At 49.4% G+C, this 18,351-nt stretch overlaps 1 protein-coding gene across 7 annotated transcripts; it reads left to right on the forward strand.

The window, feature by feature from the left end:
• The first annotated feature begins 1,616 nt into the window (after positions 1-1,616).
• map7d1a (MAP7 domain containing 1a) lies at positions 1,617-18,240 on the forward strand. Of its 7 annotated transcripts, none has more exons than XM_049729973.2 (19): positions 1,620-2,047; positions 6,586-6,750; positions 8,626-8,694; positions 9,083-9,103; positions 10,792-10,955; positions 11,118-11,223; positions 11,417-11,521; positions 12,760-12,882; positions 12,962-13,107; positions 13,204-13,334; positions 13,851-14,092; positions 14,209-14,446; positions 14,543-14,723; positions 15,133-15,237; positions 15,777-15,827; positions 15,907-15,964; positions 16,601-16,658; positions 16,743-17,002; positions 17,694-18,240. In XM_049729973.2, exons 1-19 carry the CDS (start codon positions 2,017-2,019, stop codon positions 17,702-17,704), a joined length of 2,265 nt encoding a protein of 754 aa, XP_049585930.1. In that variant the 5' UTR covers positions 1,620-2,016; the 3' UTR covers positions 17,705-18,240. The 7 variants fall into 7 exon arrangements, with proteins under 7 accessions (XP_049585935.1, XP_049585931.1, XP_049585934.1 ...); XM_049729979.2 differs by lacking the exon at positions 1,620-2,047 and adding an exon at positions 5,814-6,506; XM_049729974.2 differs by lacking the exon at positions 9,083-9,103 and having other exon boundaries at positions 1,618-2,047.
• Positions 18,241-18,351: the final 111 nt, after the last annotated feature.

Below are 18,351 nucleotides of genomic sequence, written 5' to 3' on the forward strand. Positions count from 1 at the left end.
TACATGGCTTCGTTTTAGAAGAGTTCTAGGTGGTGGTTGGGGGGGGGGGGGGGATAACTGTGCTGTCCGTCCCACGATGGATTACAGCCAAATTCTGTTACACCCCATTATGTCATGTCACATTTAGTTGCGTTTTAATGACTAGGTTTTCGCAACCGCGCCTTGAATGTCAAATTTCAACATCTCGGTAGGAATCAACGGCAACCTGCCACCGCTCATTTTGTTCACGCTATTAATCTGGTAAATATACAAAAACATCTGTTTATAGAATTCCGTCGGCCATAGTGTCAACGAATGCGGATTAAAAGAGCAGTCAAGTAAGCGCTTCGCTAAACAGTCATAAGTCAATTAGTGATCTGCTGAGTGGGCACAAAAGTCTCATCAAGTTCTAAACAAACCTGACTGAGTGATCACTTTCACAAAACTGTGTTACTCAGCAGCTTGACCGATTGATCATTGTTCCATTACGCAATAGCACTGATGCACTCCTCCTAATCAATCAATCAATCAATCAATCAATCAATCAATCAATCAATCAATCAATCAATCAATCAATCAATGTCTTGATAACAAACTTTAATATTGAAAATGTTAACAGAGGTCCCCGTGACATTTGATTTTGTTTATCTCCACTGCTCCTTCTAGCCATGACTTCTCTCATCTCCTCAAGTGGCATTGCCCCATCCTTTTGCCTTCATTCCTTCAGCATGCGCACTGATGCAATCACGACGCTGTTCCCCTTCACTAGCACGAAACGTTCGTGTGTGTGTGTGTGTGTGTGTGTGTGTGTGCGTTTGTGTGGTGCAGCTGCACCTCCAAAACTGAGCTCTTTCATTCAAGATGGGGGTGGGGGTCACGGTGTTCAACTTCCTGCATGCAGAGGCACTCGCACAGAATGGATGCGTCCCCCTCCCTTCCTTTACTTGATCCAGTTGCAGTGACAGGTGGCTAAGGAGGGGGAAGGGTGATGCGTTTTGGGGTCGAGCACGGCTCAACAGCTGCACAAAAGAGCCCTACCGAGGTCCCCTCTCGAGCGTGCCGATCATCCTCACTTTCGCCACCCCCCGTCTTGGCAGATGCCTCAAGAGATCCGCAGGTGGTGAATACGAAGGCGGCAGCGAATGTTACGTAACAAAGATGCATTCACATTGTAATTGTGTAGCAACTCTTGTTTGAGAGGATGCCGAATACAAAGAGCAGGCTGGCTGGAAAAGCACGTGAATGTATTCAAGCAGGTAATGACGAGTTGACTCACCGGCATTGTTGCAAATAATAGTTGGACGTGACAGACCGCGTTAACTTCATTCGAAAAAACGATACAAATGCGTTGTCGGAACATTTGAATTTTGGTTCAGACAAATCGATTGCTATGGAGTCGATTCTGGGGGATGCTTGGAAAAGTTTTTGGGCAGAACCTCTGCAGTAAAGGCATTTGGAAGTTTGCATTCAATGGGAGCAGCCGACAACGCATTGTTGTTCAGCGGTGGGAGGAACCAATTTAAAGGGGGAGATGGGGGCTCGGTCTCACCAGTAAATTCATTTTTGTGGGGAAAATGATCAAAGTCAGTCCAAAGACTTCCAACATACGAGGCATATATCTTATACGAGGCATGTCTTTTGGCCTTGTAAATTCTTAAGTAAAACCTGCTTGATATTAACCTTGCTCCCCCCCTCATTGCAATGGTACGGTCCAGTTCGACCAGAGGGGTCAGTCCACCGGAGCTCAGCATCAGCTGCAGCGAAGCGAACTGCGAGGAATTTCTCGCTCTCTGTCTCCGTTTTTCAAAATTCTTTATTCACGCCCACTGTTGTGTGTAAATACTTCCAGCCAGGGTTTGTTTATCTAATCGCTTCATTGCCTGCCTGCCCGCTCGCTGCGAGAAGCTACGGGACACCTCTGTCAAGTGATTCCAAGTTCTCCCACCCGTCCTGCGTGAGGGATGAGCCGACTGCCGGGCGACAAGGAGCCAGTGCTTGGATAAGGCGACGTCAGACTCTGTCGCAACGGCCGCCGAAATGGAGCAAAATTACGGAGCGGCAGAAACACGTAAGTCGTCCGCTTTATTTTGGTGTACTTTGGGAGTAGAGGGCTAGCTGCTCTGAAATGAGCAGAAACGTCGAGGGTGGAACACTTGCGAAGCGGGATGATGAAGAGTCATCGTGGATGCTGGCTGGCTGGCTGGCTGGCTGGCTGGGTGGCTGGCTGGCTGGCTGGCTGGCTGGCTGGCTGGCTGGCTGGCTGGCTGGCTGGCTGGCTGGCGTTCTTCAAGAATTTCTCTAGCATTCTCAACATATCAGTCTCTCTCCAAAAACCCAATTTGCACTGGGAGGTCAGTCTTGTGTCTTCCCATCCCCCTTCTCCTTCTTATGTTCACAAACTAATGATGCATCCTAAATGCTGCTGAGCCACTCAAGGACATTTGCCCAAATATTTGCAACTCAGAGATGCAGTGCAAAAACACCCTCTGGTTGACAAGTCCGGCTTATCAAGCAACTCATTTCCATCTTAAGTTGTGCAAATAGAAACATGTGACGCCTCCTTCGTCCCCTACAAAGATGAATTAACCATATCTGCGATCCATGATCTCGTTTTTACGCGTGGCCGAGCATTCAGGATCGACACGTCGCCTGCGTCCGCTAAATGGAAAAGGGGGAGCTGGATTCACAATGCGACCCAACGACAACAAGGAAACTTGCTTCCTGATGGGAAGTAGAAGTTGGGTTAGGTCGGCATGTTTTGGCGTCCCATCAGAGAATCCAACTCCGCCCTGATGTTGGGAATCTTTGAGGACGGCCAGTCCAGTTCTTCAGAACAAAAAGCAGGAAGGACGGCTTATCAACTCAAGTTTGCAAGAGAAAGTCAAGAATGACATGTTGTCTATTTAAAACAATCAAATGACTTAATGTTAGCGCACGACGCCAAAGACGAGCTAACCAAGAGCGTCGACGGTCGTGCCCACACCGTGCCCACACCGTGCCGGATCCGCTTGAGATAATTCCGACTTCCCGGCGTTCTCGAATGCCTTGCAAGATGCTGCACAGCTGTTAGCGCCAAAGTATCATGCTGTCTGTCCCCTTATGTCTGATTTAACAGGCCCGTTGGGTCTACACGGCATGTTGTGTCAGGAGGCATCTGCTTCGTCTCTGTCACATACGAATTATCATCAGTCGTTGGCCTTCTCGCTCCGGTTGAGGACGTCCGGACTTTGAAACGTGTTCTTTCCAACGCGTCTGAAAATATCCCCCGACCGAGTGCTCTTCTGTCACCAGACCTCAATCGCGGCTATTATTAGAACACTTCCTGTTTGGCTGAAGGGCAGGCAGGCAGGCAGGCAGGCAGGCAGGCAGGCAGGCAGGCAGGCAGGCAGGCAGGCAGGCAGGCAGGCAGGCAGGCAGGCAGGCAGGCAGGCAGGCCTCACATTTTGTATACGTTGTCATCGTTGGTCATCATCAGCCGTTATGTCACTTCACGAGGCCACGTGCGGCTTCGTGTCATCAAATGATGGCCCTTGCCGGCCGGCCTTTCACGTGGGGGAGACAAAAATCCACATAATTGTAGCTGTCAGGGTTAATTGTGCAGTGAGGCGATGCACGATCGCATGAGCTTTTTGTCCAAAGTAACAGAAGGGAAAGGACTCTTCTGTGTTCCATTCTTTGGTCAACTGATGGAAAAAGTCTCATTGCATTATTTCCTATTGACAGCGTTGTCAAGATTTGCTTCAGCTAGCTAATAATCCAAGTCGCATCCTGCAACGGGGGTTTGTGTTAAATAATCCAAGTTCTGAATACAGTCGGGGTGTGCACGGAATGAGCACTCAGCTACTTTGGACCTTTAAACAAACCGGCCGGCCAGGATCAATGCTGACTTGTTTGCACTGCGCTTCCTATGTGTCTGGGCCCCTTTGCCCCCCCCTCCCTTACGTCATCCTCTTTTGGGGGCAGCAGAAGGGACAAAACAGCGGGGGGAGGCTAAAGCGATGAGCTCGTTCATTAGTCCCGTCCGTTTTATCCCCAATGAGATCTTGTGTTTTCCAGGTTGTTGTTGTCGCCGTTTGGCCGATGCCCTTTTTTGCCTCAGTTGCATTTCTCGTTCCAATGTTCTTGTTTTATTCCAACTGGTGATGTTTTCTTTGGTAAGATGGAGTCTTGCTGGAAATGCTTCATGAATATGCCGGGTCTCGTCCAGCGGCGATGCATGTTTAATTTGGACCTTTCCGTTACTTCATCATTAAGGTGCATATTTCTGCGCTCGTTATGAATTTTCCGTTGCCGGGAGCGCGCCGCATAAAGCGGCGGGTATTTATAGCCGACCCGGGCAAAACAATATGCCGTGAAATTGGATTTGGGAGAAATCGCTTTCACTGTGGCACAGCGTTAGAAGTTGTTCCAGTTTTAACCAGGGTCTTTGGATTGCCCTTAATGTCAAGGAAGGACATGCTGCAAATCAGCACAAGAATTGTCTAGAAAAGTTTACTTGTATCTATGATTTGAAAAATAGTATCGATTTCTCGACCGGTGTCAGCTAAAGTACAAACATGAAGGCGATTGGTTACTGTAAACCCTGGATGAGTTTTTTTCTCGGCACCTGCTGTCGGTCAACCTGCCAGTTGTGCCGCCATGAGGTCTGTGCTCGTGCATGCATGCATGGCAAGCATCCATGCGCCTTCCGCAGGGGCCTCCCTTCCATTTTGGGCCTCGCTACCTTCAGCTGGAGGGGACCACTGAACTCACACGATGCGTGCTGCGCATTCCTGAACCTTCTTCTCCGAAGCCATTTCGAGCCCCGCGGGTTCTGATGAAGACACCTTGGATGCTTTTGGTGCACATAGATGAATAAGAACAAAGTCACGAGAGGGTCGCTACCCCCACCTCACCCCACCCCACGGCAGAGCAGTCCATCTGCACGCCGTGATGTAAATAAAGCGTGCGACAACAGGACACAAACAGTTCACGGGTTGTTGATTTCATCATCCTGTTTAGCACACCTGAGCAAATTCATGTGCGCGCAAGACCTCAAAGCAGCACACAAGATTGCCCCAATCTCACCAATGTCCTGGCCCAGCGCACATTTGTTTATATTTATGTTATGTTTATACTTTCCATCTGTTTTCTATGGCGCTTGGCAGAGGCTACGTACAGTAAATCAGGCCTGGTTAGGGTCCCTCTCGCCAAACAGCAGCAGTTGATTTCTCCCAGCTTCCATTCCTCCCTGATCTCTTTGACTTTCATTGGTCGTCGTCTCCGCAACCTCCTCCGTAGCAGCGCTATGTGACATTCCACTTTGTCACCCTCACGCTGGATTCAGACTCTGAAGGGCCGATGGAAAACTTGTCCCGTTGACATCAAAGTGGGCGGTCTTGGGCAAACATCTACTTCCAAAGTGACACTAAGAACGTCAGCCGTTATTCACTCGCGGCGTTCCAGCCACTGCGATGTTTTGGCTGCAGCCAGTTGAGACGACAAAGAGTCGTCTCTTGTCAGGGAGAATGGCCGCCCGAGGAATGCTTACTTAATAGTGTCACGCTTGTCACAGAGGAGAAGCCTCGCAGAGTCTCGCTCGTCTCTACCGGATGAACTCTTTCATGGGGAAGGAAGCTCACGGTGCCTGAAAGCTCGGCGGCGGGGGTCATCAGTGAGCGATGACGTAGCTTTTGTTGCATGCGCCTCGATGAGCTCAGACAAGCTTTTTCTTCAGGCCTGCTATCTCGCTGAATGCCTCTAATCATCTGGAATTGAACGGGATTACGCAGATCCTGGTGCCGCACCATTGGGAATTTGAAGGCTACCCTCAAATACAAGGTGGGCACCGGTACTATCCATGTCCGCTATCCGTTTGCCAGCAGCGACTACGTCATTAAAACAAATCTAAAACAAACCCCTAACCCGCAGACTCTTTTGGGCTTTCGCCGTTTGTGTAGCTTCATGATTCCAGAAGGAGTGCGTCCAATGCAAACGCGTAGTCGGCACAAAGAGCGCCTCTGGAGTGGCGCGGCGGTCTCCTTGCTCGCCATTGCTTGCAAGTTGTTCAATAGCGCAGCCACGGCGTCCTACGTAAATCTCCCCTGCGATTCACCGTCCCTCTCGATGTGACAGCCTCCTAGCTCGCGTCTGTGCGGCTTTCAGCCAAAAATCTCGCAATCATTTACAGACTATCGCCGCAGCGTTTATCCAAACTGGGTTCCCGAGCCGAACACAAGGGGTACAGTGCGGGCCGGACAAAGCCCGGCGTCCCTCCCGCGGGGGTGGCTTTTGTTGGAGCTGTCCGATGGCAGCCAAATGAATGTTTAAGTTGGACATTCACGTTCAAGCGGCCTGCCAAGTGTGAGTCATCATCCCTGACAACCCAGCCCAGTTATTGTTCCGTTCAAATGTGATGATACCCAACGGGAGATTAGTGAAGTATCCCTAGAGACATTCCTCGCCGCCACACGTTTGCTGTGCGGAGCTGCCGAGAGAGCTGACGTCAGCACCTGCAGTTGAGCGGCAAATGGAATGAGGATCAACAGGTTCAGATCCCTCACAACCTGGTCATTTACCCCTTGTTTTCTCTCTGTGATGTTCTCTTTGGATCATCTCTCCGCAAAGTACTGAACAAGAAGACCAGGCCCGATCCAGAAGGGGCGAGCAGTCCCCGCATCCCCCGCGACAGAACGGCGTCGCCGGCCAAGAAACTGACCACTCCGACCAAAGCTGACGTGATCCGAAGAACGCCCGGCTCGCCGGCATCACCTGCCCCGCGGCCCAAAAGAGGTAAACGCACCAGGGTTCACTGGGTTCTATCAGACTCATAATGGACTGGCTTGAAAGTTTGATAATGCGTGCTATAACGTTTGCACTTTGCCAGAGTGAGCTCAGCTCTCTTGAGGCGAGGTAGTGCTCTCGTGAGAGACCGCATTTGCTTTCAGACCTGCAGCAAATCCAATACAGAGAGGGGATCTTGAAAATTACTCTCTGCCTTTTATACGGAAATCAACACAAGAAACGGAAACTCGATATGGCGGGGGGTGTCTTTGTTTTACAACGGCTTTCCGTTCCTACCTGAATGTCAAAAACTGGTGGTCGGTCACAAGTTGCACTCGGGAATGTTCCACTCCGCCGTCCCTGTAGTTGGCGGTAATACGCACAACGTCCGGTTCGATTTGACAGCGATGATTGCGGGAGAAGTGACAGGTGTTCCCAAAACTTGCCAAAGTGCCGGCAATTTTGGGATACCCTGATTTCCTGCAGCCTACAGGCCTTGTATACTTGGTCAGAAAACATGTTGGAGGAGTTTGAGAATGTAAGCTTCTTTTCTCTCTGCACTCTGTTCTTTCTTTTATCCATTAATCCATTTGTAGCCGTCTCGTTGCCTTTTCCGAGAAATAAAGCGGTTGCGTCTCCCCCCAAACGAAAACAACAAGAATTGACCTCCTTGTCCTTGTGGCTCCTTTTCTGGCGCTGTGAAGCTGGTTAATTGTGGGCTTTTGTGCTCCCCGGAGGAGTATGAAGGGGGAAGGCACTCTGTAGCCCCCTTAATTAGACCAAGTGAATAGTCAGGCGATTAGAGGGAAGAGAGACTGTTTTTGTGGTCCGTTCCGTGCTCTGACAACGGCCGTTTGCTTCGAGTGGCACTCTGACTGATTTGATTGTTCCCGTCCATCTTCTCTCTGGAAATAATTAGGGCGCAAAAGTGCTTCTGTTTTCACATTCGATGACCGTCAAGCTGTATCGCAAATTGATTTTTCAAAAAATGGGGGTTCCAGGAAAACAACGCAACTTCCAAATCAACACCTCTCTTTTGACATCAAAAGAGGTGGCAAGTGCAACTACTATCTCAGATCACAGGTGACTTGCGGTGACTGTTTGCTTGGAGTCCAAAAGTGGCTGCAGTTTCCCATAGCTCACGTGATGTTATGATGTGCATGCAGCACCTCGCTGCACCTCACACGTGGGCTTTCCACAGTCCTATAAATACCAAAGTGTTTCCCTGGCATATTGTTTACAGTTGACGCCTCTTCTAGGTAGGTGCAGATGTTGCTTTGCCTTTGATGTGGAACATCTGGATAGGGGGTCCCCCCAGTGAGGCAAAAATACCCTGCGGTCTTTTGCTTAGTAACAACTCATTCAAATTCCACTGGCGTGTTAGCATTTTTAGAATCTCGGTTCGTCATCGTACGGTTGTGGATTTAAGCGCTGTCGGTGTAAAATGTGTACTGTAACTTACTGTTAACTTTAATCAGAAGTGACAAGCGACATGACGAACGAGCAGTCAAGCTGGACTTTACATATACATACGTATCCTCTCATTAGGAATTATTTTAGATTTGTCACATTGTTCCACCACTGTCATAACAGAGAGCCACATACAAATGGAAGCCAGGCTTCGTCTGTAAATTGTTTCACATGCGTTTGCTTCTATTTAAAAGGCACAGGAAATAGTTTTGTATTTTTAAATAATTGACAGTGCGAGTAAGGGGCATTGAAATCTTGACCGCCTAGGGTAAAAACATAGATATATGGACATCGTAGACAATACTCTACCCTACCCTACCCTACCCTACCCTACCCTACCCTACCCTACCCTACCCTACCCTACCCTACCCTACGCTGACTGCATCTCCTAATCTATAAACACCTTCATTTCAGACACCATGAAGTCAGAGGAGAGGCAGCAGCTGGCTAAGGAGAGGCGAGAGGAAAAAGCCAAATATCTCGGTAAGAGGCAACAAGGGCGGCTTCGTGCGGGATGAGAGCGCCCCCTGGTGGTAGGGCCAAAACAGGCACTATCAGACACAAAAATGCACGTGTGCTCGTTCGCTCGCTCGCTCGCTCACTCACATTCTTGCATGAGCTTGCCTGTGCACTAAAACACAATCCAAACTAAGTCACTACTTGATGGCCTGCATTCCAGAGGCCCAAATGTTTGAATACAAAAGAATATTTTCCACATGACGCCTTTAGAAATGGCTGATTTGACTTTGTTTCAAATCGGAATCTTTTGGTCGCCACACAGCGCACTGCTTTGCATGATTGACAGCTGCTTGTCTTCTCTCTCACCCCTTCCCTCCCTCCCTCCCTCCCTCCCTCCCTTCCCCCCCTGCAGAAGAGCTGAGCAAGTTACAAGGTAAGCGACCTTTGTGTACGAGGTGCTTCAGACATCGTTTGCCACCCTGCTCATTTGGTTCCACGTCACCCAATCCGAGTAGATCTTGTGAAGGGTGCTGGGCAATACACCAAAAAGCCAACCTTCTTCTAACAACACTCACTGAGCTGGCATCTTGCAGACTTTATTTCAATTTAGATGAAGGACTTATTTGGCGGATTTGGTCATTTTGCCCGTCCCGCTAACGGAGCGGTTCGTACATCCCTTAAAAGTTGTCGGTTTTCCATCTTTTCCTCATGTCGCTGATGTTTATACGGAACATGACGTGGCAAACCTCCTTCCACCTTCTGGAAGGTGCAACAGAGACATGTGTGTCTGGAGCAATTCCATTAGGCGGTGAGAAGTTTAACAGCCAAGTCTCATACTTGCCGCCTTGTTGTGTTGAAAGCAACCGTCACGCTTCTGTTAGTCTGATTTTGCCAAAGAAGCTGAAGCTTTCCACATTGTGAACATCCATGTATCATTCATTCCATTCGGCCATCGATGGATTTCATCTTCCGTGAGTCATCTTGAACCTTGAGCGTCTTCACTGCTGACTTCATTTCTGTCAGAGGATGTTACAAAAATAACCAGACCAATGGATCCTTGACCTGTTATGGCAAAGCCCAAAAGTGGGTCACACGTTAGCCTGACTTTCTTTCAACTTCTCGTTGCTCCATCACAAAAAAAAAAAAAAAACAGTCGCTGAAAATAAATTGACTGACCTTAATAATGTTGGCGATCATGCACTCAAGCATAATACCTCCATTTAATCCCTCAAGGGTGAATTCAATTTACACTCTGCTAAAGCTTGATTCCTTAAAGTCCGCCACTTTCACTGGTGTCTTGTGGCCTAATCCAGCCAGCCATGTGGATCAATCTAATTGGGGGATCAGCAGGGTCAGGAACCGCCACCGCCAGATGGGAACAATCTAATACCTTCAGTCAGAGAAGAGATCACTCCAAAGCTTGCGTTGACACCATCAGCTTAAAGGGAGGGCTCGGCCAACAAGACTTTTTCTGTGGGCTTTTTGTGGACGTGCACGGAAGCCGCTGCCGCCGCCGCCGCCGCGCCTGTCTGCGCCTGGCATACTTCAAGAGACGTCCGCCGCTTATGATTATTTAATGACTTCATTTTGCGGAATCGTGAGCGGACTTGGCAGCATTGATCACTGTCAGGAAAGACTTTTTACTTGGTCTTAAATGAAACCGATTCAGATGTACAGCTCAAAGCCACGTTTACTATTAAACTGAACATTGTTTCCATTTCTATGGATGATGGCATTGCAATGGGAAATGTAAAGTTCCCCAAATCTACAATCAGTTGCTTTGGTTTCATCATCAAGCCAAGTCATTGTCGAAAAGAGTCTTCTGCTCATAGCAGGGAAGCCTTTAGTTTCCGTCTCAAAGTACGCTGCTCATCGCTGAAGTCCAAGTTTGATGTGAGAAGTAGGAAATCATTTGATCTGGTATTTTCCAAAGAGCTGTAGATGTGAGAGTCTTTTGACGTTGAACAGAATCACACCCACTTTTAGCTTGAAGTACTTGGAACAGATGTCAGGTGTCTCCGACGTGAAAACCACCACAAACCTTTTCGTATGAGGCCTCGCATTCATCCAGGGCTCCTCTGACCTTTTGGGGCCGCTTTCTCGTCTTTCTCCTCACCTCAGCTGCCAAGAAGAGCCAGTGGCTGGAGAAGGAGGAGAGGGCACAGCATCTGAGGGAGCAGCAGCTGGAGGAACGACGCAGGAGGCTGGAGGAGCAACGCGTCCTGGCGGAGAAACGCCGGGCCGCCCTTGAGGAGCGACAAAAGCAGAAGCTGGAGAAGAACAAGGTGGGTGAGGTGTCGTCCGCCGGGTTCCAACAGGCGCATCTTCAAAAGAGACCATGCGGAGGTGTCCAAACTGCGTCCCACGGGCGTCCCGCCGTCAAGCATTTCGCAGCCCGTTGCTCATAATGACAAAGACTTTCTTCATCTGGCATATCTGCTCTCCAGGAACGCTACGAGGCAGCCATCCACCGTTCCGCCAAGAAGACGTGGGCCGAAATCCGCCAACAGAGGTGGTCCTGGGCTGGCAACCAGAACGCCAACCAGAAAGAGAGTAAGTATCCCAGGAGGGAAGTCGATATGAGCCCAGAGGGAATCTGTGCAATGAGGAAGTGGACCACACGTGCCTTTGGGGGTGCGCTTCGATTGCATGGATGGATTGAGAAGCTTTCGTGGCAGTTTGCGCCGCTGGCGCAAGGGAGTCGACCTTGTGTGTGAATGTGTGTGGCGCTCTCTTGGCTTCTCAGGCAGATGCTCTCTCTCCACCGTCAACCTGCCCAAACACGTGGACTCGGCCCTAAACAAGCGTCTCTCCAAGTCCTCGGCCACGCTGTGGAACTCCCCCAGCAGAAGTAAGGCTGCGACTGGAATGAGCAAGCAAGCACCCACCCCAACCCCAAATGTGTCCATCCCAATCCTACCACCGCCTGGGAACCATCAGTGTCATTTCATCCTTCAGTTACTTCCTCCTTGAGTTTGATTGCAATCGTGCTTGATGGCGGACACGTTTTCCCCGACCGACCGACCGACCGACCGACCGCCCGCCCGCCCGCTTCCCTTTGCGTTTCAGAACTGAAGTTTGAGGTTCTGCTCCGCAGCTTCTGCATGATTGCGTTTTGTGTGTGTCATCTTGTGGTTGCTTCATTCTGTGGTGATTTCCATTCCCCGTGTCCTGATTATTTTCTTCAATCGAGACTATACTGTCATCCGCTTAAGTCAAGTGAGTGAGTTAGTGAGTGAGTGACTCAGCATTTTGGGGCGCGGTGGATAAGGTATTCCAGGGGGAAAGTGTTGCTGATAAAAATAGACGCCAAGTACGTTTGGTGCTGCTGCTGCTGCTGCTGCTAAAAAAGTGATGAGTCACTGTCTAGACACGCAAACTTCCGACTCAACTCTTGGGCTCCTTTCCATCCTGGAGCACCTTTATCATGTTTTGTTTTGTTTTGTTTTGTTTTGTTTTGTTTTGAGTGTATGCTCGCCTTGAACGGCAATTACACATTTGCATTTTTCACATCATAACCGATTTTTTATGCACGTCTACGTTTGAGTCAAAACTTGCCATGTGACCAACCGCCCACCACACACAATATACCCGCCCGGGGCAATCCCCAAACAAGTAGTACCATAACTCACCTGTTGGAGGCAGCATGGTGCCACGTGGCATCCCGACTGCCCAAAAGAAGATGAGTCATAAACTGTCAACTTTAGTACAAGCAATATTTTTGCACAGATGGACTGAAACTCATAACTGCTCGAATGGAAACCAAAACAGGGTGTGCAAACTATGGCCACCAACTGAGTAAACGTCATTCGTTTAACAACCGGACGTCGTCTCGGAAAAAAAGAAATCAGAGAAAAAGTCTTTGGAGTTTGAACTGTACCTTCCAGTGGATATTCTTCTTTTACGTATTTACCCCTTTGTGTGGTCGGTCCTTGAAGTTTTACGAGGGCTATTGCGCTTCCATGTCCAGAATTGATTCACGATTCATCAAAAATTGGCTCAGACATCAAACTGGTTCAGGATTCGAGGCAGCCCTGGAACGACACAAGACGCAGGTGTTAATGTTGTTGTTTTTCTTCCATCTCGCAGCCCGTAACGTTGCCCTGAGCCCGTGGGAGAGTAGCATCGTGGACCGCCTGATGACGCCCACCTTGTCTTTCCTGGCTCGGAGCCGCAGCGCCGCCAGCGTGCTCCCGAACGGAAAAGACGGACGTAAGTCGGACACTCGGTCCAATCCATACTATTTTTGAGTTGGATTCCATTTTGCCTAACTGGATGTCATCCTCGGCAGAGTCCCCGCTGTGCCCCCGCTCGTCGTCCGCCAGCCCCTTGACGCTGTGCGCCCACCGGCCCCACCAGCGCTGCTCCGAGCGCTGGAGGGTGACGTCCAGCACGCCCGACATCACCCAGCGCCAGCACAGACGGAGCTCCACACCCGTACGGTCCACGCAGAGCCATTACACACACACACACACACACACACACACACACACACACGGCACGTTGATTTACTTCTTCTGTCGTGTGGCACAGATGGACAGAACCAAAAAGGAGAAGAAAGATAAGGAGCGGGAGAACGAGAAAGAGAAAAATGCCCTGACAAAGGAGAAGTTCCTCAAGAAGAGGCAATCGCTTCCCAGCATGAGACACAGAGCAGACCTGAGGTAAAACGGCCCAAAAAAATATTGCTGCGAGGCAGAATTCCACCCAGCACAAGCTTTAGTGAATTCAAAAATGGACAATTTACAAAAAACAGGATTTTAAAATTGGTAATGCACAGCTGTCAGTGGTATGATCACAAACACGTGTTACACGCTTCGTGCAGAGCAGAGATGAAAAAGGAGGGGGGGGGGGGCTCTTTCATCCCCAGGCCACACAATAAATGACAGAGGGATGCAATCCGAGGGAGGTGGGGGGGAAAAAACACATTCACTTCCTTTGGCTGGACGAACAAAGAGCACGAGCGAGTTGTCGGTCGGTGCCCGAGGCCAAAACAAAAGTGATGTCATCGCTAATGGCAGAACGCACTTCAACGGATGATGTCATGTTTCCCCCGCATTGAGTCTCTTCGGGACACAAGCTCGACTTTAAGAGAGTTAAACAAATGGTTTCATCTGGCTCAACTATTGCTTAGCGTGTCCGAACGCCGCTCTAAAACATCAACTGCGTTTATCGTCCAGTCCGAGTCCGCTATCGAGACCGCGGGCGTCATCGCCCGCCATGCCCAAAGGCAGGACCGCCTCGCCCAGTCCCGCCGCCTCCCCGAGGCCCCCCTCCACACGCAGCAGCCCGTCGACCCCCGAGGGACGGCCCAGGAGGGCGAGGACCCCCGCCAAGGTGGACCATCGCACCTCCTCCCCCGTCCAGCTGGAGCGAGTGAGGGAACATCGCAGGCCAAGCACCCCGGAGAACCACAGTCGGCGTGAGTGGCGGAACGCAGCAGTAGAACAACATGTCCCTGTCACATGTCCTCAATTGTTGTTTACGGTGTGGCCGCGTCCATCAACTCTTGGTCATCCTTTGTTTTTTCTCTCCTAGGTTCTCCTGTGATTCCTGCGGTCAGAAACTCAATGGCTTCCAGCAAATCTGCCTCGCCGTCACCCGAGCCATATATCAAGGACGTTCCCTCGGCGGCAGCGGCGCCGTCCCCCAAGCCCATGGCGGGCACCAACAACCCAGAGGAGGCGGCCCGCATCCTGGCAGAGAAACGGCGGCAGGCTCGCGAGCAACGCGAGAGGGAGGAGGAGGAACGCCGAGAGCAGGAGGAGAAGGAAAGGTCAGATGGAGTTAAAGAGTTCAAAACAAGTTCATCGTGGTGGCCCGCTTCCATTTTGAATAAAAGCGTCCGTTACCGATGTATTTGGACTTCCAGGGTTCTGAGAGAGGAGCGCCTGGCCAGGGAGGAGGAGGACAGGCGTCGGCGAGAGGAGGAGGCGCGAGCCATGGCCGAGGAGCAGCAGAGGAGGGATGAGGAGCAGCGGATGAGGGAGGAGGAGGAGGCCAGGGAGCGAGCCGTGGCCGAGCAGGAGGAGAACATTCGGCTACAAAAGCAGGTAGGCACCGACTGAGATATTTTTTTTCCATTTGAAATGGGAACAACTTGGGAGTCAACCAACACAGAATGAATCACTTTGGGATTTTTTCTTTTTTACAAATATATATAATATATTACAATAACATCATGTGATTTTTTTTTTTTCAAAAATCAAAAGAGAAAATGTTTGTGTCAATTCTCTGCCGCCCTCTTGTGGCCCTACAGTCATTACATTTTGAGTTGAACTCATTTATTTTGAGAAAGACAACCTAAGTACGCTCGTAAAAGAAGTTGTTTTCCAGCACCGAAATATCGCTTCTGCGGTCGAACGAGCGATCACTGTGCAGCCACACCCGGCGTGCGGCGTGCCGACTTGGCTCAAATGTCGGCTTGGAAAAAAAAAAAAAAATCTTGGATTCTGTCGTCAGAAAGAGGAAGCCGAGGCAAAAGCTCGCGAGGAGGCGGAGAAGCAGCGTCTGGAGAGGGAGAAGCACTTCCAGAAGGAGGAGCAGGAGAGGCTGGAGAGGAAAAAGGTAGGCTCGGCCTTCTTCGCCCTCGGCTTTGTTAACTGTTTCCCCGCCAGCCTCGTCATCCCAAAACGCAGCCGTTGACATGACACCGCTATGCCGGCCGGCCGGCCGGCCGGCCACTGCTCAACTGAAAACAAGCCCTCCCACCGGAGGAGATATCGTATTCTCTGCCGATTCCCGGGAACTCAGATGAGTGATGTCTCAAGCTTGCGGGGGGGGGGGGGGGGGGGGGGGGGGGGGGGGAAATCAGCTGTCGGCATGTTGTCATTTAATAGAGCCGCTTTAATGAGAGTTAAATATAAACTCTGTGCGCCTGGAGGTCATCTGAGGTCAGAGGGATAGGCTCGCAAGGGCGGAAGGCCAGGATGCAAATTCAGTTCGGATCATTTCGCTCCACAAGGGAATTTTGCAATCCGGAATGTTCCGAGGAATAACAACATGAGAATAAATAAATATTGTGGGGATATTGACAAGCCACTGTTTATAGTGGAATAATAATGATAACATAATACACATTTGAATTGAATTGTGACTTTTCCCAGCGTCTGGAGGAGATTATGAAGAGGACGCGTAAATCGGAGGCAAGCGACAAGGTACGCCGGATGAAAGACACGATTCATCGTTAAGGAACTACAATATTTGCCCTGAATCTGTTTTCATTTTTCTCTGCAGAAGGAGACTAAATGCGCATTGGCACAGCCGCATCCAGAGAGTGAGAAAGAGGTCAAAGGTCAGTGACATCATACGGTCACCGATAATAATGCGGTTCTTACCAATGAGTCACGTTGAACCGAGTCATAATTCAATCGGCCACCGTTAGCGAAGCGGCCTGGTTAGCCAAGCGGCCTGGTTAGCCAAGTGGCCCGGTTAGCCAAGCGGCCTGGTTCGCTCGCTGCGCTTTTTTTTTTTTGTTTATTGCATCTCTGATATCCTGCGCAGCTGCACGTTGCGTTCTCCGCCTCTGCTAGACTGGACGGCCCCCGCCCGCCCGCCCGCCCGCCCGAAGAGTGGGCTCACCCGCATTTACTTTGGAAAGCGTAAATGACAGGAGCGCACGTGTAAAGTTGATCCACACAGCTGCTTTGTATCGTAAAAATAGCGCGAGCGGCGTTTGTACAATGTCCTACTGTTTTACGTTGGGCACATCAATTCACTGTTTTTCATTTTAAATATCGTGCTGCTCTTCTGAAATATAGCACCCGGCGTGTCTTTCGGGTGTGCCGATCCGTCTTGAGATTGGAATAAAACCTTAAGAACCATTTTCCGTGAATTACATTATCGCTATTGATCATCCAAACTAAAATCGAAGTCAAATGCGTATTTTTGCAAGATGGTGTTAAACGTGCTGCTTAAATTTGCTTTTCAGAATGCGAGCTCAACATGGACAACAACAACAAGACGGAACATGGACACAGCAGACAAAAGTGACGCCAAACGCCTTCCTTGTTGCCATGGAACCAAAATCATTGACAATTTCATATTTGTGTGTCCCCCCCCCCCTGCGGCAGCCCCCCGGGCCAAACTCAGCTCAACGGGCTCCAGCCCAGCAGACGCGAGCGCAACGGCTTATCGGCCAAAGTGGACGCGGCGGCGACGGCGGCGGCGCACTTGGTGGAGGATATCATCATCAACGCCGCCAACGGCGCGCGGGGGCGCTCCGAGGCTGACGGCCACGACATCCTGGCCTACGACGGCGGCGGCGGCGACGACGACACCGCCGCCTTTGTGAAGAAAGCGGCGGCGCCGCTGAAGGCGCAGCACGTGGCAGGTAGAATTTGTTTCCAACACTAGCGCTTGAAATAAGGAGCTCATTGATTGAGCTGGGAGGGATGGTGACAGGTTTTGACTTGGGCACATTGCCAGAGTAAAATTGCTCGGATGGCAAAAGTGATGAGGTGACTCGATCCGTGGGGTGGGGAGCTTAGAAACCCGACCGACTCTGAAGCAATTAAGCGACGAGTCGACAGCTATTTCCAGTAACGCTGCGAATACGTGAGAGGGCTTTTTTACAGATTAAACACTTACTGAGTTACAAATTAGAGAATGCTGAATGGTTATTTAGAGCAATGTCTTTTCAATTATGTTGGTTAAGTCAGATTTTGGGAGACGGAAAAAGGCTTTATTTTTCATGATTTTTGATTTTTTAGAATTTCTCAATTCATTTTATTTTATTTTTTTTTTAACTGAGACTAAATTGCATTTTGTTCAAGAAACCTTTTAGTTGAAAAGTGTCATTTAATTTAGAAATAGTTGCATTTTTTCAATTCGAAACAGAACAACTTCTATTTGTTGTCTTTTATTTGCGAAAGGCATTTTTCGTACGTCTTTCGAATAAGAGTAATCGGAGAAATTCCTTTGTTTTCAAGGGAAAATTATATTACGATATAGATTCTTTGAAAGTCCCATCCCATTTCTTGCTTCTTCTTACCATTTTTCCATGTCGCCTCTTCTTCTTCCAGAAGTGCTGTGATCCGGCCGGCGGTTGCCGTCAGTGTCCAGCCCCTTTCACACACACAACCTGTGAAGAAAAAGAACAAAAACAAAACATTATTTTCCGCCTTTGGAGCTGAAGTCGGCGTGTGCACCTTCATCCTGCGGACACGCTACACATCATTCGCTTGTATTTAACTGGAGGGGAATATTTTTGTGTGTGTAAATAAATGAGGGAAGCAAACAAGCCCACTATTCAAATACTCATTAGATGCAATAATAATAATAATAACGTTAGCGCACAGCTTCAACAAAATTGAAGTCACGCATCTATAAAGGGCAAATCCGTATAAATACAGATTTATTCTGCTATTTAAAAGCTAAAAGATGATTTTTTTTTCCTTTTTGTTAGTTTTAAATAATGACAAACGTGCATGACTCAAGTGTTCGCTCATGTGCTTTTCCGGACTGATTTGTGTGAGCGCGCCGACGCGCTCGGAATATATTTGGACGCGCTCATGTCCGCTCCATGAGGAGTCGTTTAACACGTCTTATTAAAGACAAAACTCAAGTGTCTCCGTTGTTGCTTTGGTTGAGAGAAGAATAAAGATGCCTCACAAGATCCACACCCTTTCACAACCGTAATGGTATTTCCCATGGACCAGGAAGTAGTCGGCCAACTTTGTG

Source organism: Syngnathus scovelli, chromosome 9, assembly GCF_024217435.2.
Source record: "Syngnathus scovelli strain Florida chromosome 9, RoL_Ssco_1.2, whole genome shotgun sequence".
NCBI classification, from domain to species: domain Eukaryota; kingdom Metazoa; phylum Chordata; class Actinopteri; order Syngnathiformes; family Syngnathidae; genus Syngnathus; species Syngnathus scovelli.